This window comes from Myxine glutinosa, chromosome 10, assembly GCF_964187855.1.
Source record: "Myxine glutinosa chromosome 10, kmMyxGlut1.1, whole genome shotgun sequence".
In the NCBI taxonomy this organism is placed as follows: domain Eukaryota; kingdom Metazoa; phylum Chordata; class Myxini; order Myxiniformes; family Myxinidae; genus Myxine; species Myxine glutinosa.
In genome coordinates, this window is record NC_136270.1 from 72,698,124 (window position 1) to 72,716,458 (window position 18,335).

At 43.6% G+C, this 18,335-nt stretch overlaps 1 protein-coding gene across 2 annotated transcripts in view; it reads left to right on the forward strand.

Annotated features, from left to right (window-relative positions):
- EDC3 (enhancer of mRNA decapping 3) overlaps positions 1–16,823 on the forward strand; it is a 19,519-nt gene extending 2,696 nt beyond the window's left edge. Inside the window, exons 3-9 of one of the 2 annotated variants that reach the window (XM_068126781.2) lie at positions 11,396–11,683; positions 12,368–12,513; positions 12,926–13,107; positions 13,767–13,905; positions 14,095–14,248; positions 14,339–14,556; positions 14,706–16,823. In XM_068126781.2, the coding sequence (XP_067982882.2) occupies positions 11,396–11,683; positions 12,368–12,513; positions 12,926–13,107; positions 13,767–13,905; positions 14,095–14,248; positions 14,339–14,556; positions 14,706–15,049 (1,471 nt within the window). In that variant the 3' untranslated portion in view covers positions 15,050–16,823. The remainder of the gene's footprint in view (positions 1–11,395; positions 11,684–12,367; positions 12,514–12,925; positions 13,108–13,766; positions 13,906–14,094; positions 14,249–14,338; positions 14,557–14,705) is intronic. The other variant, XM_068126782.2, reaches the window with a different exon arrangement.
- The last annotated feature ends 1,512 nt before the right edge of the window (positions 16,824–18,335 follow it).

Consider the following 18,335-nt stretch of genomic DNA (forward strand, 5'->3'; position numbering starts at 1 on the left):
TATATATATATATATATATATATATATATACATATATATATATATATAGTATATATATATATATATATATATATATATATAGTATATATATATATACTATATATATATATATATATATGTATATATATATATATATATATATATATATATGTATGTATATATATATATATATATATATATATGTATGTATATATATATATATATATATATATATGTATGTATATATATATATATATATATATATATATATGTATGTATATATATATATATATATGTATGTATATATATATATGTATATATATATATATATATATATATATATATGTATGTATATATATATATGTATATATATATATATATATGTATGTATATATATATATGTATATATATATATATATATGTATGTATATATATATATATATATATATATATGTATGTATATATATATATATATATGTATGTATATATATATATATATATATGTATATATATATATATATATATATATATGTATATATATATATATTGTGTATATATATATATATGTATATATATATGTATGTATATATATATATATGTGTATATATATATATATGTATATATATATGTATATATATATATATATATGTATATATATATATATATGTATATATATGTATATATATATATATATGTATATATATATATATATATGTATATATATATATATATATGTATATATATATATATATGTATATATATATATATATATGTATATATATATATATATGTATATATATATATATATATGTATATATATGTATATATATGTATATATATATATGTATATATATGTATATATATGTATATATATATATGTATATATATGTATATATATATATGTATATATATGTATATATATATATATATATATATATGTATGTATATATATATATGTATATATATGTATATATATATATATATATATATATGTATGTATATATATATATATATATATATGTATGTATATATATATATATATATATATGTATGTATATATATATATATATATATATGTATGTATATATATATATATATATATATGTATATATATATATATATATATATGTATATATATATATATATATATATGTATGTATATATATGTATATATATATATATATATATATATATATATATGCTCGGCTCGCTGCGCTCGCCTCACCAAGCGTCGTTAATGAGGAACGGGCTTTTTTTGGCTGAGGCTAATGACTGTACCTGAGTTGCTGTGTTGTCATGTTTTACACCAATCATAATACAAACAATTATTTTGCACAAATGTATTTGTAGTGTTTGTGATATTACATTTTTATCAGCAATTTAGGTTGAAGATTTAGATTGGAAAAACGAAATTCAAGAAAGACCCCTCAGCACATACATACGGGAGGGGTAGGTGCAGACTGGAAGTTTGGGACGATTACATCTCGCCACCATGTAATTCAAAATGCATCACCACCACGTTATTTAAAACACTTCACAACCACGGAAACAAAAGTTTGAGGGAGTAGTTCAGTGACAACACGGACCCTGCCCAGATATATAGATAGATGTACCTGAGTTGCTGTTTTGTCATGGTTTACACCAATCGTAATACAAATAATTATTTTGCACCAATATATTTGTAATATATGTGATATTACATTTTTGTTGTCAGTCCATGTCACACACGTCCACAATTGTAGTTGAAGATTTAAGTTGAAAAAAGAAGAAAAAAATCAAAAAATTAAATGTTTCAAAAATGCTCAAAAAACTATTCCCTTATGCCATACCCACGGGAGAGATATGTGCATACCAGAAGTTTGGTACGATTTCACAAAAGCTTGAAGGAGTAGTTCAGTGACAACACAGCACAGACACTGCACAGGTATCTATATTATATTCTCCGTAGGTGATTCTGTCTGTCAAACGTCTGTCCGGGGGTGTGGCTTCCTCTGTTGAGAGAGTAGCTCCACCAATTCTGGAAGTGGATTCAAAAATAAATATCCACCATTTTATTTACTCGCATAGCTTTGAGACCTGTTTTGTTAGGCCCGTGGTGTCTTGCCCTCTCACAGTTTTATTTCGACTCTAATTCGATATCTCATTTCGTTTTTCACAGTCACGAACATGGTTTTCGACTCAGTTGAAAAAAAACGGGAATAAAATCCGATGAAAGTTTTCGTTTATAGAACGAAATTCATTTTCAAGGATAGCTTCGTTCATATATTGCCACAGATGGGAAATTGCCGACAGATATTTATTCATTCTTATTTCATTCATCATTATTATACGGAAGTAAAGGTAATCCTGTTTAAACTGCCATCGATGTTTTTGTTTTTTTCCGCACGAGTTCTCAAGGCTGAATCGCCTAAAATAACAGACAGGAAAATGCTGAGATATATAAAAGAATCGTGACTCGTTTTCAAAAAAAACGGGAAGAAAATTCAATGAAAGTTACCGTTTATAGAACGAAATGCATTTTCAAAGGCCACTCCAATTCACCATCACAGTCGTGAGGATGGTTCAAGTCTCAGTTTCAGCCAAAGTTGAGAAAATCGGCAAAATTTATTCCAACAGCCCTTTTGAATGTGTTGACTGTTGGGCACGGCAAAGGAGAGGGGAGAATGAGAGAGGGAAGGAGAGGAGAGAACATTCCCAGGGCTTCGTTATTTATATTATTACTTCGTAAAAGTTCAGCGACTGAATGCTGAATTTCGGGATCGAACCGAAGTCTAATTCTATTTTTCCATGTTCCTGGGGTGTATACACAGTCCATTGTAATCATCTATTGTAATCTATCAACCATTGTAATCGTGTCTTCGATTGTCTTTGTGGCACGCTTGTCCTCGACAGACATTAGGCCATGGCAGGGATCCTTAATGCCAAAGGACTCTACTTTCTGGAATTCCTCCACCTGCTCGTTAAGGGTGATGCCATCCGTTGTGTGAATGTGGTGAACATCATAGCATTGTCGTTTTGGTTCCAACTCTACACAGCCATGAAAAGAAAATCCAAGGCAGGACCGGATGGCTATTGGGTCACATGGCCCACCGGGATAAACGCCTCAGGAACATTTTTTTTTTTTTTTTTTTTGTATACAAGATCGAGTCTCGAAGGAGCTAACATTAATCACACAAAAATCAGACACATAAAACATATAATAAGGGGAACGGTATACAAGATGGGGAGAGAGAGGGGGAAGCACATAAACACAACATTTGAGAGCAGGGACATTGGGAGATCTGTGGGAGGGAGAGGGCTTGGGGGGAGGAGGCAAGGGAAGGGGGTGAGGGGGGGGGGGGGGGAGAGGTATAAAACACTTGGACACTGCGAGGACTTCCAGGAAAGAAGTTGGTATTTCAAAAAAGTGGATCTGGGGTGAATTTGCAGGGGTAGAAAAGATCAAGGTGCTGATTATCATAGAAATCTTCTTTTGGTCATCCTCAGGTAGTGGAATGCCTTGCAGGTGAGGCCAGTGCCTCTTGTTCCTAATAACGTGCGTAAGGTGACGTAAGGGAATTCGCAAGTCCTTTTCTGACCATACGTGGCATAATGCCAAGTGACGTGGTTCATCATCTATAAGCGACTCCACAGCAAGGCTGATTCTTTCTCCTTCATGTTGTTCATCACATTTACTTAATGCAGAAAGAACCATGCAATCTGACATCCCTCTCAAGTCCAACTGCTTGAATAAGGAGCGGTCTATTACCGTAATCTCAGATCCTGAGCCGAGCATCGCATATGTGGTGGTGGTATTCTTATTTTGAGCAACCACTCGTAGCGGTATGACTAGAAGAAGTACTGTTCCTGAACCTTCAGCAGCAGCAGTACCACAAGAGGTAGTAGGACCATTTGCTTCGGACTCAGAGATATGGCCTTCTGTGGACCTGTTGGTGGCTCTGGGCTGTAATTCAGGGATGTGCAATACTGTGTGATGGGGAGCACTACATCCAGGTATCTTGCATCTGAAAGAGCTGGGGCATATTCCAGCCACGTGCTTCACGACAACCCCAAACTGGATGACAGGTGTGTCCTTCAAACAATTCCGGCACAGGGCTTTGATACGTACAAATTCTAATTTATCTTGAAGGGTTTTAGCCTTGAATACATCACACATGTGCAGAGGATGACTCCGGGAACAGCAGAGATAGGCTCTCGACTTCCCTCTCCTTTCAAGGTAAAGCTGTCTCCGGTAATCTGTTATGATGGCTTGGTTGTTAATTATAGCCATCGTTGTAGGTCTTGTTGAATCAGTTTTGAATTCCAACCTTTTTAGCTTCACTGAATCAGCAGGGCTTGACTCCATGAATTTGTTGTTGACAGGGTGATTCGCTATAGCCGCCCATTTGTTGATGAACTTGACAAAGTCAGCGAAGGTAGGGAATTGTTGGCCCTTCTCTCCAAATGATGAGAGAGATGGGCGAAATTGTCCCGTAGGTGTCTCGGCAGTCGCTCCACCATGTTTCCTTGATTGACCTCGCTCAAGCAATCCATAGCTCTTAACGTTGCCAGTGCCGTAGTGGTTTGATCAGCAAACCTCAATGAGGCTTTGTCACCATTAGGTATAGCTGGTCCTTTGATTAACTTGCTGACCAAGGAGTGCACGGCCATACACGATTGGCCATATATCTCCTCCACCGCCATCCAAGGTCTCAAGGCCAGCAACCGCCTCCTTTGCCTCGCCACCAAGGAATTCTAGTAGGTGTGTCTTCTTGTATTTGTCATCTCGGTTCTTCCGCGACATTATGTGGTGCTGAAATCATCGACGAAAGAGAGGGAACAGGTCTGGTGCTCCACAAAACTTCTCAAGTTGTAATGGGGGTAAATCCTGGTTGAAAGCCAGTTTTTGTTGTCAGCGAAATCTCTCTCATGGCTGTCGCAACGCTGGCCAGCACTTCCTTATATGTAGATGGGGCAGATGGTGTCGGTGTTAATGGTAGTTGCTACAGGTTCTGTAGCAACTATCACTAGTTAAAATCCCCAATAGGGTAGTTGCTACATGTGGGACCCTTGGTAGAGATTCACTCAGCCCGATTCCTACAGTTGGGATGATATGGTCTGTTGGGTCTGTATGAAGGGGTATAGTGTTACGGGGTCCCCCCCTTACCTCTGGTCTCGGTGGACCTCCGAACCCCGAGAGGGTCCCCGGCAGAAAGATATGTTATCCTTGGTTGAAATCCAGCAAATAATGAAACCCTCAATGGAACCAGCAAATGAAACAGTCAAATCAATAATGCAACCACACCAGGTTATAAACAAACAATTTTTATTTTTTTTGGATACAGAGTCTAGGCTCGTGAAAGAGCTAAGATTTATCAAACAAACAAATCAAACAAACAAGTAAACAAAGTATATAAAAATGGGAGCGGTCGACGAGATGGGGAGAGAAGGGGAGGAAGCACACAAACACAACATTTGAGGGCAGGGACATCGGGAATGTGGGGGAGGCAGGATAGGTATAAAACGCAAGGACACCAAGGACTTCCAGGAAAGACTACAAAAGTCACCTCAAAAAAGTGGATTTGGGGTGAAATTTGTGGGGGTAGAAAAGATCAAGGATTTGGATTGGGGAAGATAAGAGATGGTGGTGAACAGCCGTTTTAAAGACCTGGAGGGAGGAGTGGGATTGAAGAGAGTGAGGGAGTTTGTTCCAGAGGTGGGAGAAAAGAGGAATGAAGGAGTGAAGGTGAGCAGAGAGTCTTGATTTTGGGAGTTTAACCATAAGAGGTTTGCAGGCAGATCTTGTGCGACCTGCAGGAATATTTGGGGGACAGAGCCCAGAGAGAGCTGGGGGAGCAAGGCCGGACAGGAGTCGGTAGAAGATGGAAAGACCACCAACCTGCCTGCGGTGAGTAAGTGAAAGGCCCTCGGAGATAGCGTCATCGCGGGAGATTCCAATGATTCTGAACGCTTTGGTTTCAACAGCGTGAAGACGAGCCAGGTGTGAGGCAGGAGCACCAGCCCAGAGGGGAGAGCAGTATTCCATTGAGCTGCGGATGAAAGCCTTTTATGTGTTGAGGAGCTCAGGTGTGCCAAGGAAGGACTTCGCACGACGGAGGATGCCCAGTCGGCGACTGGCTTTGGAGGCCAGCTTGGAAATGTGGTTTTCCCACGAAAGATCATGGCAGATAGTGAGACCCAAAAGCTTGAGTGACAGAACTTCTTGGAGAGGATTATTCAGAAAGTAGACGGGAGGGTTGTCCAGTCGGTCTTTTCGGAGAGACATCGTAAGAGTGTGAGATTTGTCAGGATTGAAAGACATGTTCCACTTGTTTGCCCAGTCTGTGATTTTGTCCAGGTCTGCAGAGAGTGAGGAGGCTGCAGACTGCCGATCTGAGGGATGAGGAATGGAGCGGCAGAGAGTGGAGTCATCAGCAAAGAGATAGAGGATTTTCAAGAGAGTCAGAGAGATCATTGATGAAGACCAGAAAAAGCACAGGGCCCAGAACACTGCCTTGGGGAACTCCAGCCTGAACAGGAAGAGGAGATGTGAGAAACCCATTCAGGGCCACACGTTAACTACAACGAGAGAGGAAGTCTGCCAGCCATGCGTGGAGATTTCCATGGATACCAAAGGAGGAGAGTTTGGTGAGCAGAGCGGGGTGCCAGACCGTATCGAAGGCACGTGATATGTCGAGGGAGACGGCTCTAATTTCCTGTTTGGCATTGAGGACCTCCATCCATTGTTGAGACAGCAGAATAATAATATATATAATATATTATATGTTATAATATATTATAAATATATTATAAATATATATTATATTATGTTATAATATATATATATTATATATTATTAATTATAAATAAAGCCATAATAAATAATATATTATAAATCACACACAAAGAGCCATACAACAATGGGGGGCAATCACCCCTACTTTCAAATCTTACGATGATATCCTTGTCAAGCCCCTTAACCCCACACTCACGGCACCTCCCCCAATGTCTCTGCACCCCTCCAAGGCGAAGTCCCAATGTCTCTGTGCGCTCCCGCGATCGGGGAGTCGAGGCCCGATGGTCATTTGAGGCGTAGGCGAGTGAAACGACCCCGAGGTCACATGCTCAGCACCCAGCCACACAGCGGTGGAAAGGAACCTCACAAAGACGTGCTCCGACATACACGTTGCGGTTCCATCCGCGAGCCTCTGTGTAATCCTCATGTGCCCCTTTCTGGCACAGCCGTCCCCGGCAAACCACCGGGGAATAATGCCCAACCGACACGACAAAAAACCGGTTCACTGCAGGTTGCTCGCGTGGCGAAGATGGCTGATGGCTTTCACTCCAACCCGGGGTTTGAGGCCCGGATCCTCCGGAACCTCAATGAGAATACCCGACGACACAGGCTCCCCGCACTCCGGCGATATTTCGTATCGCCCGAACTTCCCCTCAAGGACGCAAAGTTTCCTCGCACTGTATGTTGAACGCTCGGGCCGGAGCTTCAACAACCACGTCTCTTTGCGATGTCCTCTCGCCTCTTTCTCTTCGCTCCACCTCTCCCGGTCACGATCCGGATTTCCGGCCACATTTTACCAGGAGCGCTTTTAAATCTTTTAACCACCACAACCATTTCCCTTAAGTCACAATAAGCATAATATCGAGAACCAACAATGATAACCACAACCATAACGAGGGCCGAACCCGTAACAATAGCAGAGATTGGTGTTCGGAATGTCTCTGGTGCAAAGGCAGAAGGGCCCACTGGAAGAATGTCTGATTGGTGGAACCTAATGTGAGAAGATTGTTTTTGGAGCAATATCATATCCTGCATACAGGGGGGCTGAGGGCGTCGCTGATAATGGAATATCATTTGTTATTGGACGCATAAAGTGTAATGTTGATGCTTGTCCGTTCGGATCTGCATCGGGCACAGGTGAATGTATGCTGGTATGGGTGTCCAAAATCTGGTTCATGAGCTGCCGTGACTCATAATCGTGGGTTTGCGGCATCAGTGTCTTGCAAGGTGAGACCATGACCGTCTTCCACCTCTTCTTCCATTTGTTGAGCAAGTTGGGCCTCCAGATCCATAAGAGCGGCCTTGTTCCTGGCCTGTGCCAATTCACTTTCGGCTTGCATTTTGAGAGACTTCAGCTTCTTGATTCCCTCCAGCTCTTCTCTCCCCATTTCTCGCTGCCTTGCAATTTCCCTTTGTTTTCTTTCAAGTGCAAAGATCTTCATTTCTGCCTCAATTCTTCTTCGTTTATCCTGTTCTGCCAGTCGAAGAGATAATCGAGCTTTCATAGCTTTGGCCTGTCGAAACCGGACTGTTGAGCTGGATGTGCTGTTTCTGGAGGTAGCTCCGACTGGTGTGCAGCAGCGTTGCTGGACTAGCCTGTGATCCTAGGTCCTTCATAATCTGCCAGTTAAAACAGGTAACTGCATTTGGAAGATAATTGTCAACACTTTCGTTGAAAACTGCCTTTTCCTGGCTCAGCTGGCTATACTTCTGACAAGCATTCACCTGGTCTTCACTTTCATCCTTCACACTAAAGCCCCTGTCACACATAGGCGGATATTTTGGCGACTACTGGTGACTGCCGGCGATCAAGATTTTTCGGCGACTATTGGCGATTTTGGGCGGTCAAATATGGTCAGGCGGCAGTATGGCGACTGCAGGTGGCCACATTGCGACTGCATTGCGACGAAGCACTGACCTCACCCCGAGTGGGATGGCGACTGTTGAAGATCGACGACGACTGCATTGCGGATGCACGGCGGCAGCGTGGGGACAGTCTGGCGGCTAGAATCCGACTGATGGCGGATCGCGGCGACTGCATTGGGCCCGGATGGCGGTTTACTCCGACGTCCGCAAGACTGCAATAAGACCGCCGGCGATTGGAGACGATTCACACAAGGCTCTTTGCTCGTAGACAGGGTACAGTTTTGTGTATTTGAAGCTGTCGTCATCATGTCATCATGCTATTGGATACTTGTGCTGTGCTATTGGATACTTGTGCTATGAACATTGTGATTCATTTATTGGATACTTGTGCTATGAACAAATTTGTATTTAATATGAACAAATAAATTTGTTTGTACTAAATATAAATTTCAAAAATCACTGTTTCGTCCTCGCTACAGGCACTCATCAGACGGCTAAAGCTACCGTTACAGTGTTTCTATTTTGCTTTTTTTTTTTTTAATCTTTATTTCTCTATTTTACATTTCACTTTATTCATTTCAATGATGTATGACATGAAGCATAAAGATGTTTGATGTACAATAAGAAAGTTAATAAAGATGTATCATTGTAATGTAATGTAATCAAACTTTTCTGCAGGAGAGAGAATGGAAATGATGTCCAACAAATTATTTGCACTGGTCCCAAGTCCCATAAATAAAGTTTCCAAAGGACCAAAGTCCCAAAAATAAAGTTCCCAAAAGTCCCAAGTCCAAACAATAAAGCCATATCCTTGTCCGCACCACAGGACCTCACTCCACTGAGACCCTCACACCATCCTGTCTTGCCATGGAATGGAGCCGGCAGGGGAGTCCATCCAGGCAGGGGAGCTGGCTCCATCCTGGTGAAGTTCTTGTAGCCCTGCACGTCTTCGCCCCTGAGCTCTATCATGAGCTGCTCATACTGCCCTCGAGCTGGTCGTCGCAGGAGCCATGGCCTCACCCAATGTCTTCTCTCCCTCCGTTGTCCTCTTTCTTGATGCTGCTCCTCAGCGTGAGCCAGCAGTAGGTCATTCACAGCAATATCTTGGTCCAGTGCTGCCAAGTCATTCAGAAGGACCAGCTTCATCCTATGTTCATCATCCATGATAGATGTTGGTAGAGAGACCCTTGGTAGACCTTGACCATAGAACATACTGCAGTGAGCTGAAATGTCCACCCCTATTTATACCTGGCCAGAAAATCGTGGTATGTCGTAATGCAGTCGCCAGGCAGTCGTATCTCTGTCGCCAATGGCCGTAACTCGGCCGCCACTAGTCCTACTGCTGTCGTCGTCAGTCTCCCATAGCCGCAGGGGAGACGTGACAGTTCTTCTGTAGTCGATATGCAGCCGCAACAGTGTCGGCCCGTAGTCGGAAAGATGCCGCAGGAAGGCCGTATGGCATTCGTATCTCTGCCGTGCTAGCTGGTGGGGCGATTGCGGAAGACTATGAGCGACTGGGTTGCGGCTGCTTTACGGTCTTATTACGGATACCGACGACAGCATGGCGGTTCCATCACGACAGCATGGCGGATTTTTTTTGAGGACGACTGAGCGCGCCGTTTTTAAACATTTAAAAATATATTTGGCCCCTTTGCGGCTCTTGCCGACTGCAGCAGACCTGGGGAGGATAACCACGACTACAGAAGACCGTCCATTACGGTTTCATTACGATTGTCGGCGGGTGGTGGCGATTTTTTTCAGTCGCCAGGAGTCGCCGACAAATCCGCCTATGTGTGACAGGGGCTTTATGTCATGTAAGTATTATGTGCATCTCCAAATTTGCTCCACATCTTGTCATACTGGACAAGGAGTTATCTTACCATTGCAGCGTTCTCTACATTATCCACAAGAGTTTTGATAGATCCGTGCACGTGGGTAACGGCACTTAGTTGTCCCACACGTGCCATCTTCGCAGCATGTAATTTTTCCGTGTACACTTCTTCAGCTTCCAACATCACGGACGTTTGTCTTTGTCTTTGCCGTTGACTTGTAGGAATCGCCGAGTCCAAGCACTCATCCATTGTTGGCCGGCAAGGTTCGAGGAGGTGACCAGTTCGATGAAGAAAAGGAAGTACAGCCACTTGAATAAAACAATGTACAGGCACTTGGTGACCTGTACCACACCGGCGAGTGTATGAACAAGAACGTGACGACAACCTTGCCAAAGAATGCCATTTTATTCTGGAATGAACAAATCATACAGAAAATATATTAATTCATACAAGTAGTATGGAACTATCGAGCAACAAATTGCAAATAAACAACCACGAAGAATGTAAATGATTAAAACGTTAGAGAGGCATTTTCACAGTAGGATAATAACGTACCAAGTGTTCACACCCGCAGAATGAGCAAATACTCAAAAGAAAATACAAAGGGAGAAAAATGGCGGTTTGCACGCTCGCATGCAAAATGGCAGACAGAGGAAAAAAAGGCACTTCCGCTCCAGGCCCGACTTGTTGTTTGCCGAATTTCAACTGCGGGAGTTGTTGTTGTTGTTGTTGTTGTTGAGCCTCAACACTGTGTTGCTCGGTCTGTCTGACCTCTACCTGTGTTGCTCGGTCTGTCTGACCTCTACCTATGTTGCTCGATCTGTCTTACCTCTACCTGTGTTGCTCAGTGTGTCTGATCTCTACCTGCGTTGCTCAGTCTGTCCGACCTCTACCCACTACCCCCCATTTTTATCTTTCTATCCCTTTATTTGGCTGCATCCAGTGCCACTGACATTAAGGATTTGAAGATCCTGGAAATGCCTCAAGGGCAGATGAAGGCACAGGCACGAGCTCGAGCAGAGGTGTCCTTGCAGATGCAGTCACAAAGCCGAGCGCAGTCACAGAAACATTCCCAGCGGAATGGGATATCTCCATGCTGTGAAGAATTGAACTGTGTCACGGGGCGAAGAGGATCTGGGCCTGGTGATTCAGGTGGACCAGTGATGCAAATGCTGAAGACCAAAGCAGAAGAGGGAGCCTGGCAGACTACTCCACAGCCCATTCCCAAAAGGTGATTATATTGTGTATTCCACTTTGGGAAAGGAGATTGGAGATTTGTGTGGGCAAAATGTGTAGACATAAGGAAGAATTAAGTGTTTGGGTATTGGCTTGATGAGTCGGCTTGCAGGATGGCCTAGAGGTACGCACACTCGCCTCTAAGCCGTATAGCCTGGGTTTGAATCCTGACCCAGTTATAAACTGTCTTCTCGGTGTTTCACAGGCAAGGTGATTCATCAATGTGTGTGCCGTCCCTCGGATGGACGTTAACCTGGGCGTCTCGTCTGCCGACATTAGTTGGTGGAAGTTAAAATCCCAAAATTTGAGCTGATGTCCTTCTCCCAACACGTGTACTCTAACATTAAATGGCTTATATTCTAAGTGCGGTGTCTTTCGTGTCTGCGGACATCAGACATCGGACCTCGTCAGGGTCCTTCATGAAGAGTAGACAAACTATCTCGCCGGCATCCTGAAGAAATTACAAATTCCGGTCCTAACCTACAGAGGGCACTGAATCAGCAGCACAGCCTCTCCCTCAGCCAATGATGCTACTCTGTAGCCTTGTACTGCATACGAAAAAAGGGATGATCAGTGAAACGTTATCAACAACAGCAGAATGGAATACAAGAGGTTTGGGAATACATGTTTGATGTTTGTAAATGCACCACTTTGCAGTATGTGTTTTCCTCACATCCAGGCATGGAGAAAGAAGTGTCCAAAGAGGCTCTTGCTCTCCGCAGCAGAAGGAGCAGGGCTGTCACGCTCAAAGTGCTACCACAGACACATCAACTGACGGTTGTTCAGGGGCACTCAACAAGGCCATTCGTCGACGGCACAACTCGTGTACGTGGTGTCATAGTATTTGATTGTAGGGTTGTTGTATGAAATAGTGGGAGTCACACTGGTTCTCTAAAGACTGCCTGTTGTATTGTAGTCTTGTCCTAATTCTCAGGATATACTTGAGAGGCATAAATACCTTCTAATGATGATCATTGGTTTAAGGGACAAAATGGAATCGAGTGTTTGTGACGAAAGCGACATTAATGAAAGTTCATTGACGTGATTATTGTGAAGAGAATTGTGTTTATTCAGGGTATTAAACTTTACGCGCTCGCAGTTGTGTCGTTATCTGGTGAGGGTATGACGAGTTAAACTGCTTCTGGCTGGTGCCTTTTGAAATTATTGCAGCCAACTGTCCTGTTTTGTTTTTTTTTGCAGCAAGACATAATTGAGAGCCTTCGTTTGATGTTCCCAGGGTCGTCCACCACTCGCTTCCCTGGTGCGGGTACCCCAAGGAAGGCCGGCAACCGAGGTGGTGTCTGCCGCGGTCGCGACAAGTCCGATGACTGTTTTGCAGATGACCTCGATAATCTTCTGGACACAGAGTTTGATTTTGAGGGGAACCTGGCACTTTTTGACAAGGCCGCAGTCTTCCAGGTATACTGCTGTTCTTGCACATCCTTTTGTGTCCAGAACATGTGTCGAGCAATATAGGACACGATTCTTAAAGCGTTGTAGTTACATATGGTAATCTGGGTCGCGAGGGTACCACAAGAACAAATGGAGCTTGAAATACAGCTTCACTTCTGAACGTTTAAAAAAAAACCATTGTTGGCTGCATCACTTTGGGTGTAAAATGGGACTTGGAGGGAAACTTGCGGGCCATTGCATTATTTGTACCAACTATTGTTGTTACCCCACGAGTGCGAAGCAAAAAGTGAGGTTAAGCGATTGGGTCAGTCTGTCTGTCTGTCTCTGGCCACAAACGTCAGTTTATGATCGAGGAACAACTTTATTTCAATTGAATGTCGTATTTTGAACGTGGATTGGAAAACGAACCTTTATTTTAGCAGAACTTTAGCTCTGAATTTTTCCTGAGGAGCGAGATAATCTTTTTAGTGAGCTAATCCTTTCTGGCAGTCATAAGAAATTGAAAAATTATTCATTCCAAGCAAGAAACTTGCAAGTTTTAATGACGTCATAAAGGCTACAAACAACAGGCAAGTTAACCTTTGTCACAATGAAAATGACCTTTGGTGCTCCTCCCTCTCTCCCTCTCTCCCTCTCTCCCTCTCTCTTTGCCTTTGCACGGACAGGAAATTGCATCACATGAGAAATGCAATGGAGTTGCACAGCGTGTGAAGTACCGTCACGATGAGAATATCCTGGAGCCGCAGCCTGCAGTTTTTAGGCAGATATCGGTTCCAGAGCAGAGCAAGATGGAGTACTGCACAGGTAATGGGGAAATGATGGTGGGGTGGGGGCAACTACTCTCCTTTTCACTAAGCTACCTGCGTCGGTTTGGTGGACTAAGCCTCCCTATCACAGTCACGAAAACAGCTACCAATATCTCTAGTGCCAATACACAATGACACCGACACCTCGTTTGTTGACGTCACCAACCCATGTCTGTTGCCCTGGTAGACACCGGGCTGGTGGTGCCTGCAGTGACCCCGGAGTTGCATCGGCAGTTACTGGCGGCAGCTGAGCGTGGGGGCCTCACATTGGAGCGTCGTATGGAGGTGGTTGGGATCTGTGCTAGCCAGATGGCACTTATGCTTCTTGGTGGCTCCAGCAGGTATCTGGTACTTTCACAACTTGCCCTTTGTTCTTTATCGATTCATTGCCTCCTCCACTCTCTGCCTAATGCAAGCCCCATTTGTCACAGGCTGGACCCCAAGAATTCGCACCAGCGTCCCTCCGTCGTGGTGTTATGTGGTGCGCACGAACAGGGAGCACAGGGTTTTGCTTGTGCCCGTCATTTGGCCAACCATGGTGTGTCTGTTTTGGTGTACCTCCCTAACTGCACCAAGTCCCCACCTGTTATTGCGGCAGAGCTGCGGCTGTTGCAGGGCACAACAGCTACATGCACGTCTCAACATGCAGGTAAGGGAGTATATGCGTGAATTGTAAGGAAATGATCAGCCGTACCAATGATGTACATTTTCTTCTCATTCTGTATTTGTATATATGGTGCTTAATTGAGTCTCGTGGATTACTCAACCTTTTAACACATTTTGATCTCTCTTGTGCAGGTTTACCCACAGGACCCATGGACTTGCTTGTGAACTGTCTGGACTGTACAAATACTTATGCAGCACAGCGAGAACAGCCCTGGTACCGCTCGGTGGTCGCATGGGCAGGAGGTAGCCGTGCCCCCGTACTCACGATAGACCCGCCGGCTTCTGGCTCCGCCACACCTGGGGGGCTACAATCGAAGTGGTCCTTGGCACTGGGGCTGCCGTTGGCGCTGGGGGAAGGCGCCGGTCGGGTGTATTTGTGCGATCTTGGAATCCCGGAAAGCATCTTCCAGGAAGTCGGAATTCTGTACCATCCGCCCTTTGGCTGCAAGTTTGTGATTCCGTTGCACAGCACCTAGCTGAGGGGCCACAGGAAGTGTGGCCCGATCTCTGCACTCGGCACTCTGAACCTCAGCCTCAACATCTCAAAGTTTATGTGAAGAGGAGATAGATGCAAAGGGATGTGAGGTTTGGGGCCGGTTTGGTTTGAGAAACCAGATGTGAAATGTGAAAAGAGAGGGCGTTGGGGTTGGGCTGATGGTTTAGAGTTCGATTTGAAGATGAGGTGTGTTTGCACAAGTCACTTGAATAAGGAAATTATTTAGTGGGGGTGGGGTGAGGGTGAGAATGGGTTGGTTGGGAGACCACAAGATCTTCTTGGGTTTGAATTTTTTTTCAATTCTTCTGGAGACCGGAAAGTGAAAGGTGTTGTGGGAGGGGCCTCTGGGTTTCCTTAAGGAATGCATTCCTATTGGGGATTCAGAAATGGCAGTTCTTTGGGGGATCATGGGGTGGATTTATACTTGCTTTATCAGAAGAGGGATGGTTGAGTTTGTCTGGTTTTTCTTGGGGGGTGGGGGGGAGGGGGGGGAAGCAGAGGGGAGGAAGGATTGTTGGAAGCTTCAAAGTTCTGGGACGGTGGGGTGGGATGGCATTCATTAATGAATGTGGGATTTGTTTTATTTTTCGTGCGCGCGTATTCTTTGGTTTATGGCCACTGATAAAAAATATATTTTGATTTTAATCTCAATGCTGTAGCCCCCCCCCCCCCCCCCCCACCATTGCGTCGTGGCTACCTGCCTGGTGAATTGGTGTGGCCTTTTTGAACTTTATCATGAGTAACTCCTTGGGGAGAACCCCCACCTCCCCTCCCCCCCACCCCCTGATTGTTTGCACCAATTTGGCTATTTAAAAAAAAAACAATCAAATATTACATTATTTTTAATTGCTATTTTTGGGTACAAGTGGCCCAAAGTACAGTACAGTACTTGTGGTTTGAGACAGTCCCACAGTTCCCCCCTCCCACCCTCGTGTGCCGAATTGTTTTTTTTTTGTGGTTAGGTCATTGCTTTGTTCTACTTCCTGTTATGTGTGTTTAAAAACAAACTGATTGTTACTGGCTGGCTTATAGACACAGTTGTGAAAATTGGATCTCGCTAACATCCCTGTTCAGTCAGTCATGCCATAGTATTATAGGTTATCTTTTCCATTGTTGGTAGTTTTGTGCCATCTTGGCTTTGCACTGATATAGTCGATGTACTTTGACTTGCCATTTGCCAATTTTCAAGGCTTTACCGTCGCTCTAAAAAAACCCTCCTTTACCATGCAAGCATTCCCGTCTTGCTTACTCCCTCCAGCCAATCCTCCTGCCTTATTCCATTTCCTTCAAAAGTTTACAAAAAAAAAATCTGTTATCTTGAGAATCACTATTCAATCTGTGTGCAATGCCCTGATACATTGGCGTGATTGTCGATACCCAAACCGCTTTGATTGAAGAACAAAATCCGATTTGCTAAAGTAACCATTTGGAATCGATCGATCTACTTCAATAACACATGGAGCCAGTATAACGGATGCATCGCCGACCCCTTACAACCCTCCACCTGACTGAGCACATATCGCCATTGGCGGAATGTCTCCATCTCGGATGTGTGTCTGTCAGATTCCTGCGGCACCCATCTCGGCCAATTTGGATGCAGCATCATAAAGTGAGGAACAGTGTTTAACATTGTCGGTTGTAGTCATGGTGGCTTGGTTGGTGGTTGGAAATGGTGCACAGAAACATGTACGTTGTGAGTTTTGTGGGAATGACACAATAGGACACAATAAAAGAGTTGCTGGCATAGAAATAGATTTTGCTGTCTTGTACGTCTTTTAATTATTTTGTGTATAAGGTCGAGGCTCCTGGAAGAGCCAGAACACATAATGGATTAGAATGGATTGGGGGGGGGGGGGGCGAGGGGATAGCAAGAAATCAGCAATCACAAATAACAGTTGAATGAATAAATTCCCTTACTCTTACTGATCATACATGCCCATGGACCATACGATGAACGAGAACCTAATTGTATATCTTAAAGGCCTCCATTCATTCATTCATTCCACAATAGGAGACATCAGAGACTAACAGGACACATATGCTGAGTGATGCACGACAGAACACCTCTGGGGGGGGGGGGGGGGGGGGGGGGAGGCTATTGTTAATCTTTCTTATGACTCGACCTGGGTCATAATTAAGCAGTTCATCTATCAGATTCCAAGTAAGCTCTCAAACCTCAATCACTCATTTTTACCCCTTTTTTGTCCCCCGTCGCACTGCGGAGCGAAAGGGGGACTATGGTTTTCCCCTCCGTCCATGTGTCCATCCGTCCGTCCGTGTGTCCATCCGTCCGTCCGTGTGTGCGTGCATAAGCGAAGGACCGCATTCGAATTTGGTGTGTGGGTGCAACCCACGTCAAAATCCAAGATGGCCACCGCCATGTATGTCTGAACCTTGTGAGATGAATATCTTGAAAAATAAGCGAAGTACCAACTTCTAATTTGGTGTGTGGGTGTATCTCAGCATAAGGAAGAACGCTATTGAAAATTGGGTCGCCACGTCAAAATACAAGATGGCCGCTACCATATATATGTCTGAACCTTGTGAGCGAAATATCTTGAAAAATAAGCGAAGTACCAACTTCTAATCTGATGTGTGGGTGTATCTAGGCACAAGGAAGAACGCTATTGAAAATTGGGTCGCCACGTCAAAATCCAAGATGGCCACCGCCATGTATGTCTGATGCCATGTATATCTGAACCTTGTGAGATGAATATCTTGAAAAATAAGCGAAGTACCAACTTCTAATTTGGTGTGTGGGTGTATCTACGCATAAGGGAGAACGCTATTGAAAATTGGGTTGCCACGTCAAAATACAAGATGTATATGTCTGTATATGTCTATACAAGTATGTCTATACAAGATGTATATGTCTGATGTATATGTCCACCATATATATGTCTGAACCTTGTGAGCGAAATATCTTGAAAAATAAACGAACTACTAACTTCTAATTTGGTGTGTGGGTGTATCTACGCATAAGGAAGAACGCTATTGAAAATTGGGTCGCCAAGTCAAAATCCAAGATGGTCGCCTTGCGTCTTCCACTTTGTCAACTCGCATCACTTCACCGACGGGGGACCTAGGCGTAACGTTTGTTTTAAAGACACCTGCATTCTTTCCTCTTATTCTGGAATTCACCTCCACTCCCTTTTGCCTTCATGCCCACCCCCTCATTTATTTATTTAAAACCACATACATTTCTCCCTCATTCAGATATTTGTGTAATCTTTTTCTCTGCCCTCATAAATGATAGCAAGACCAAG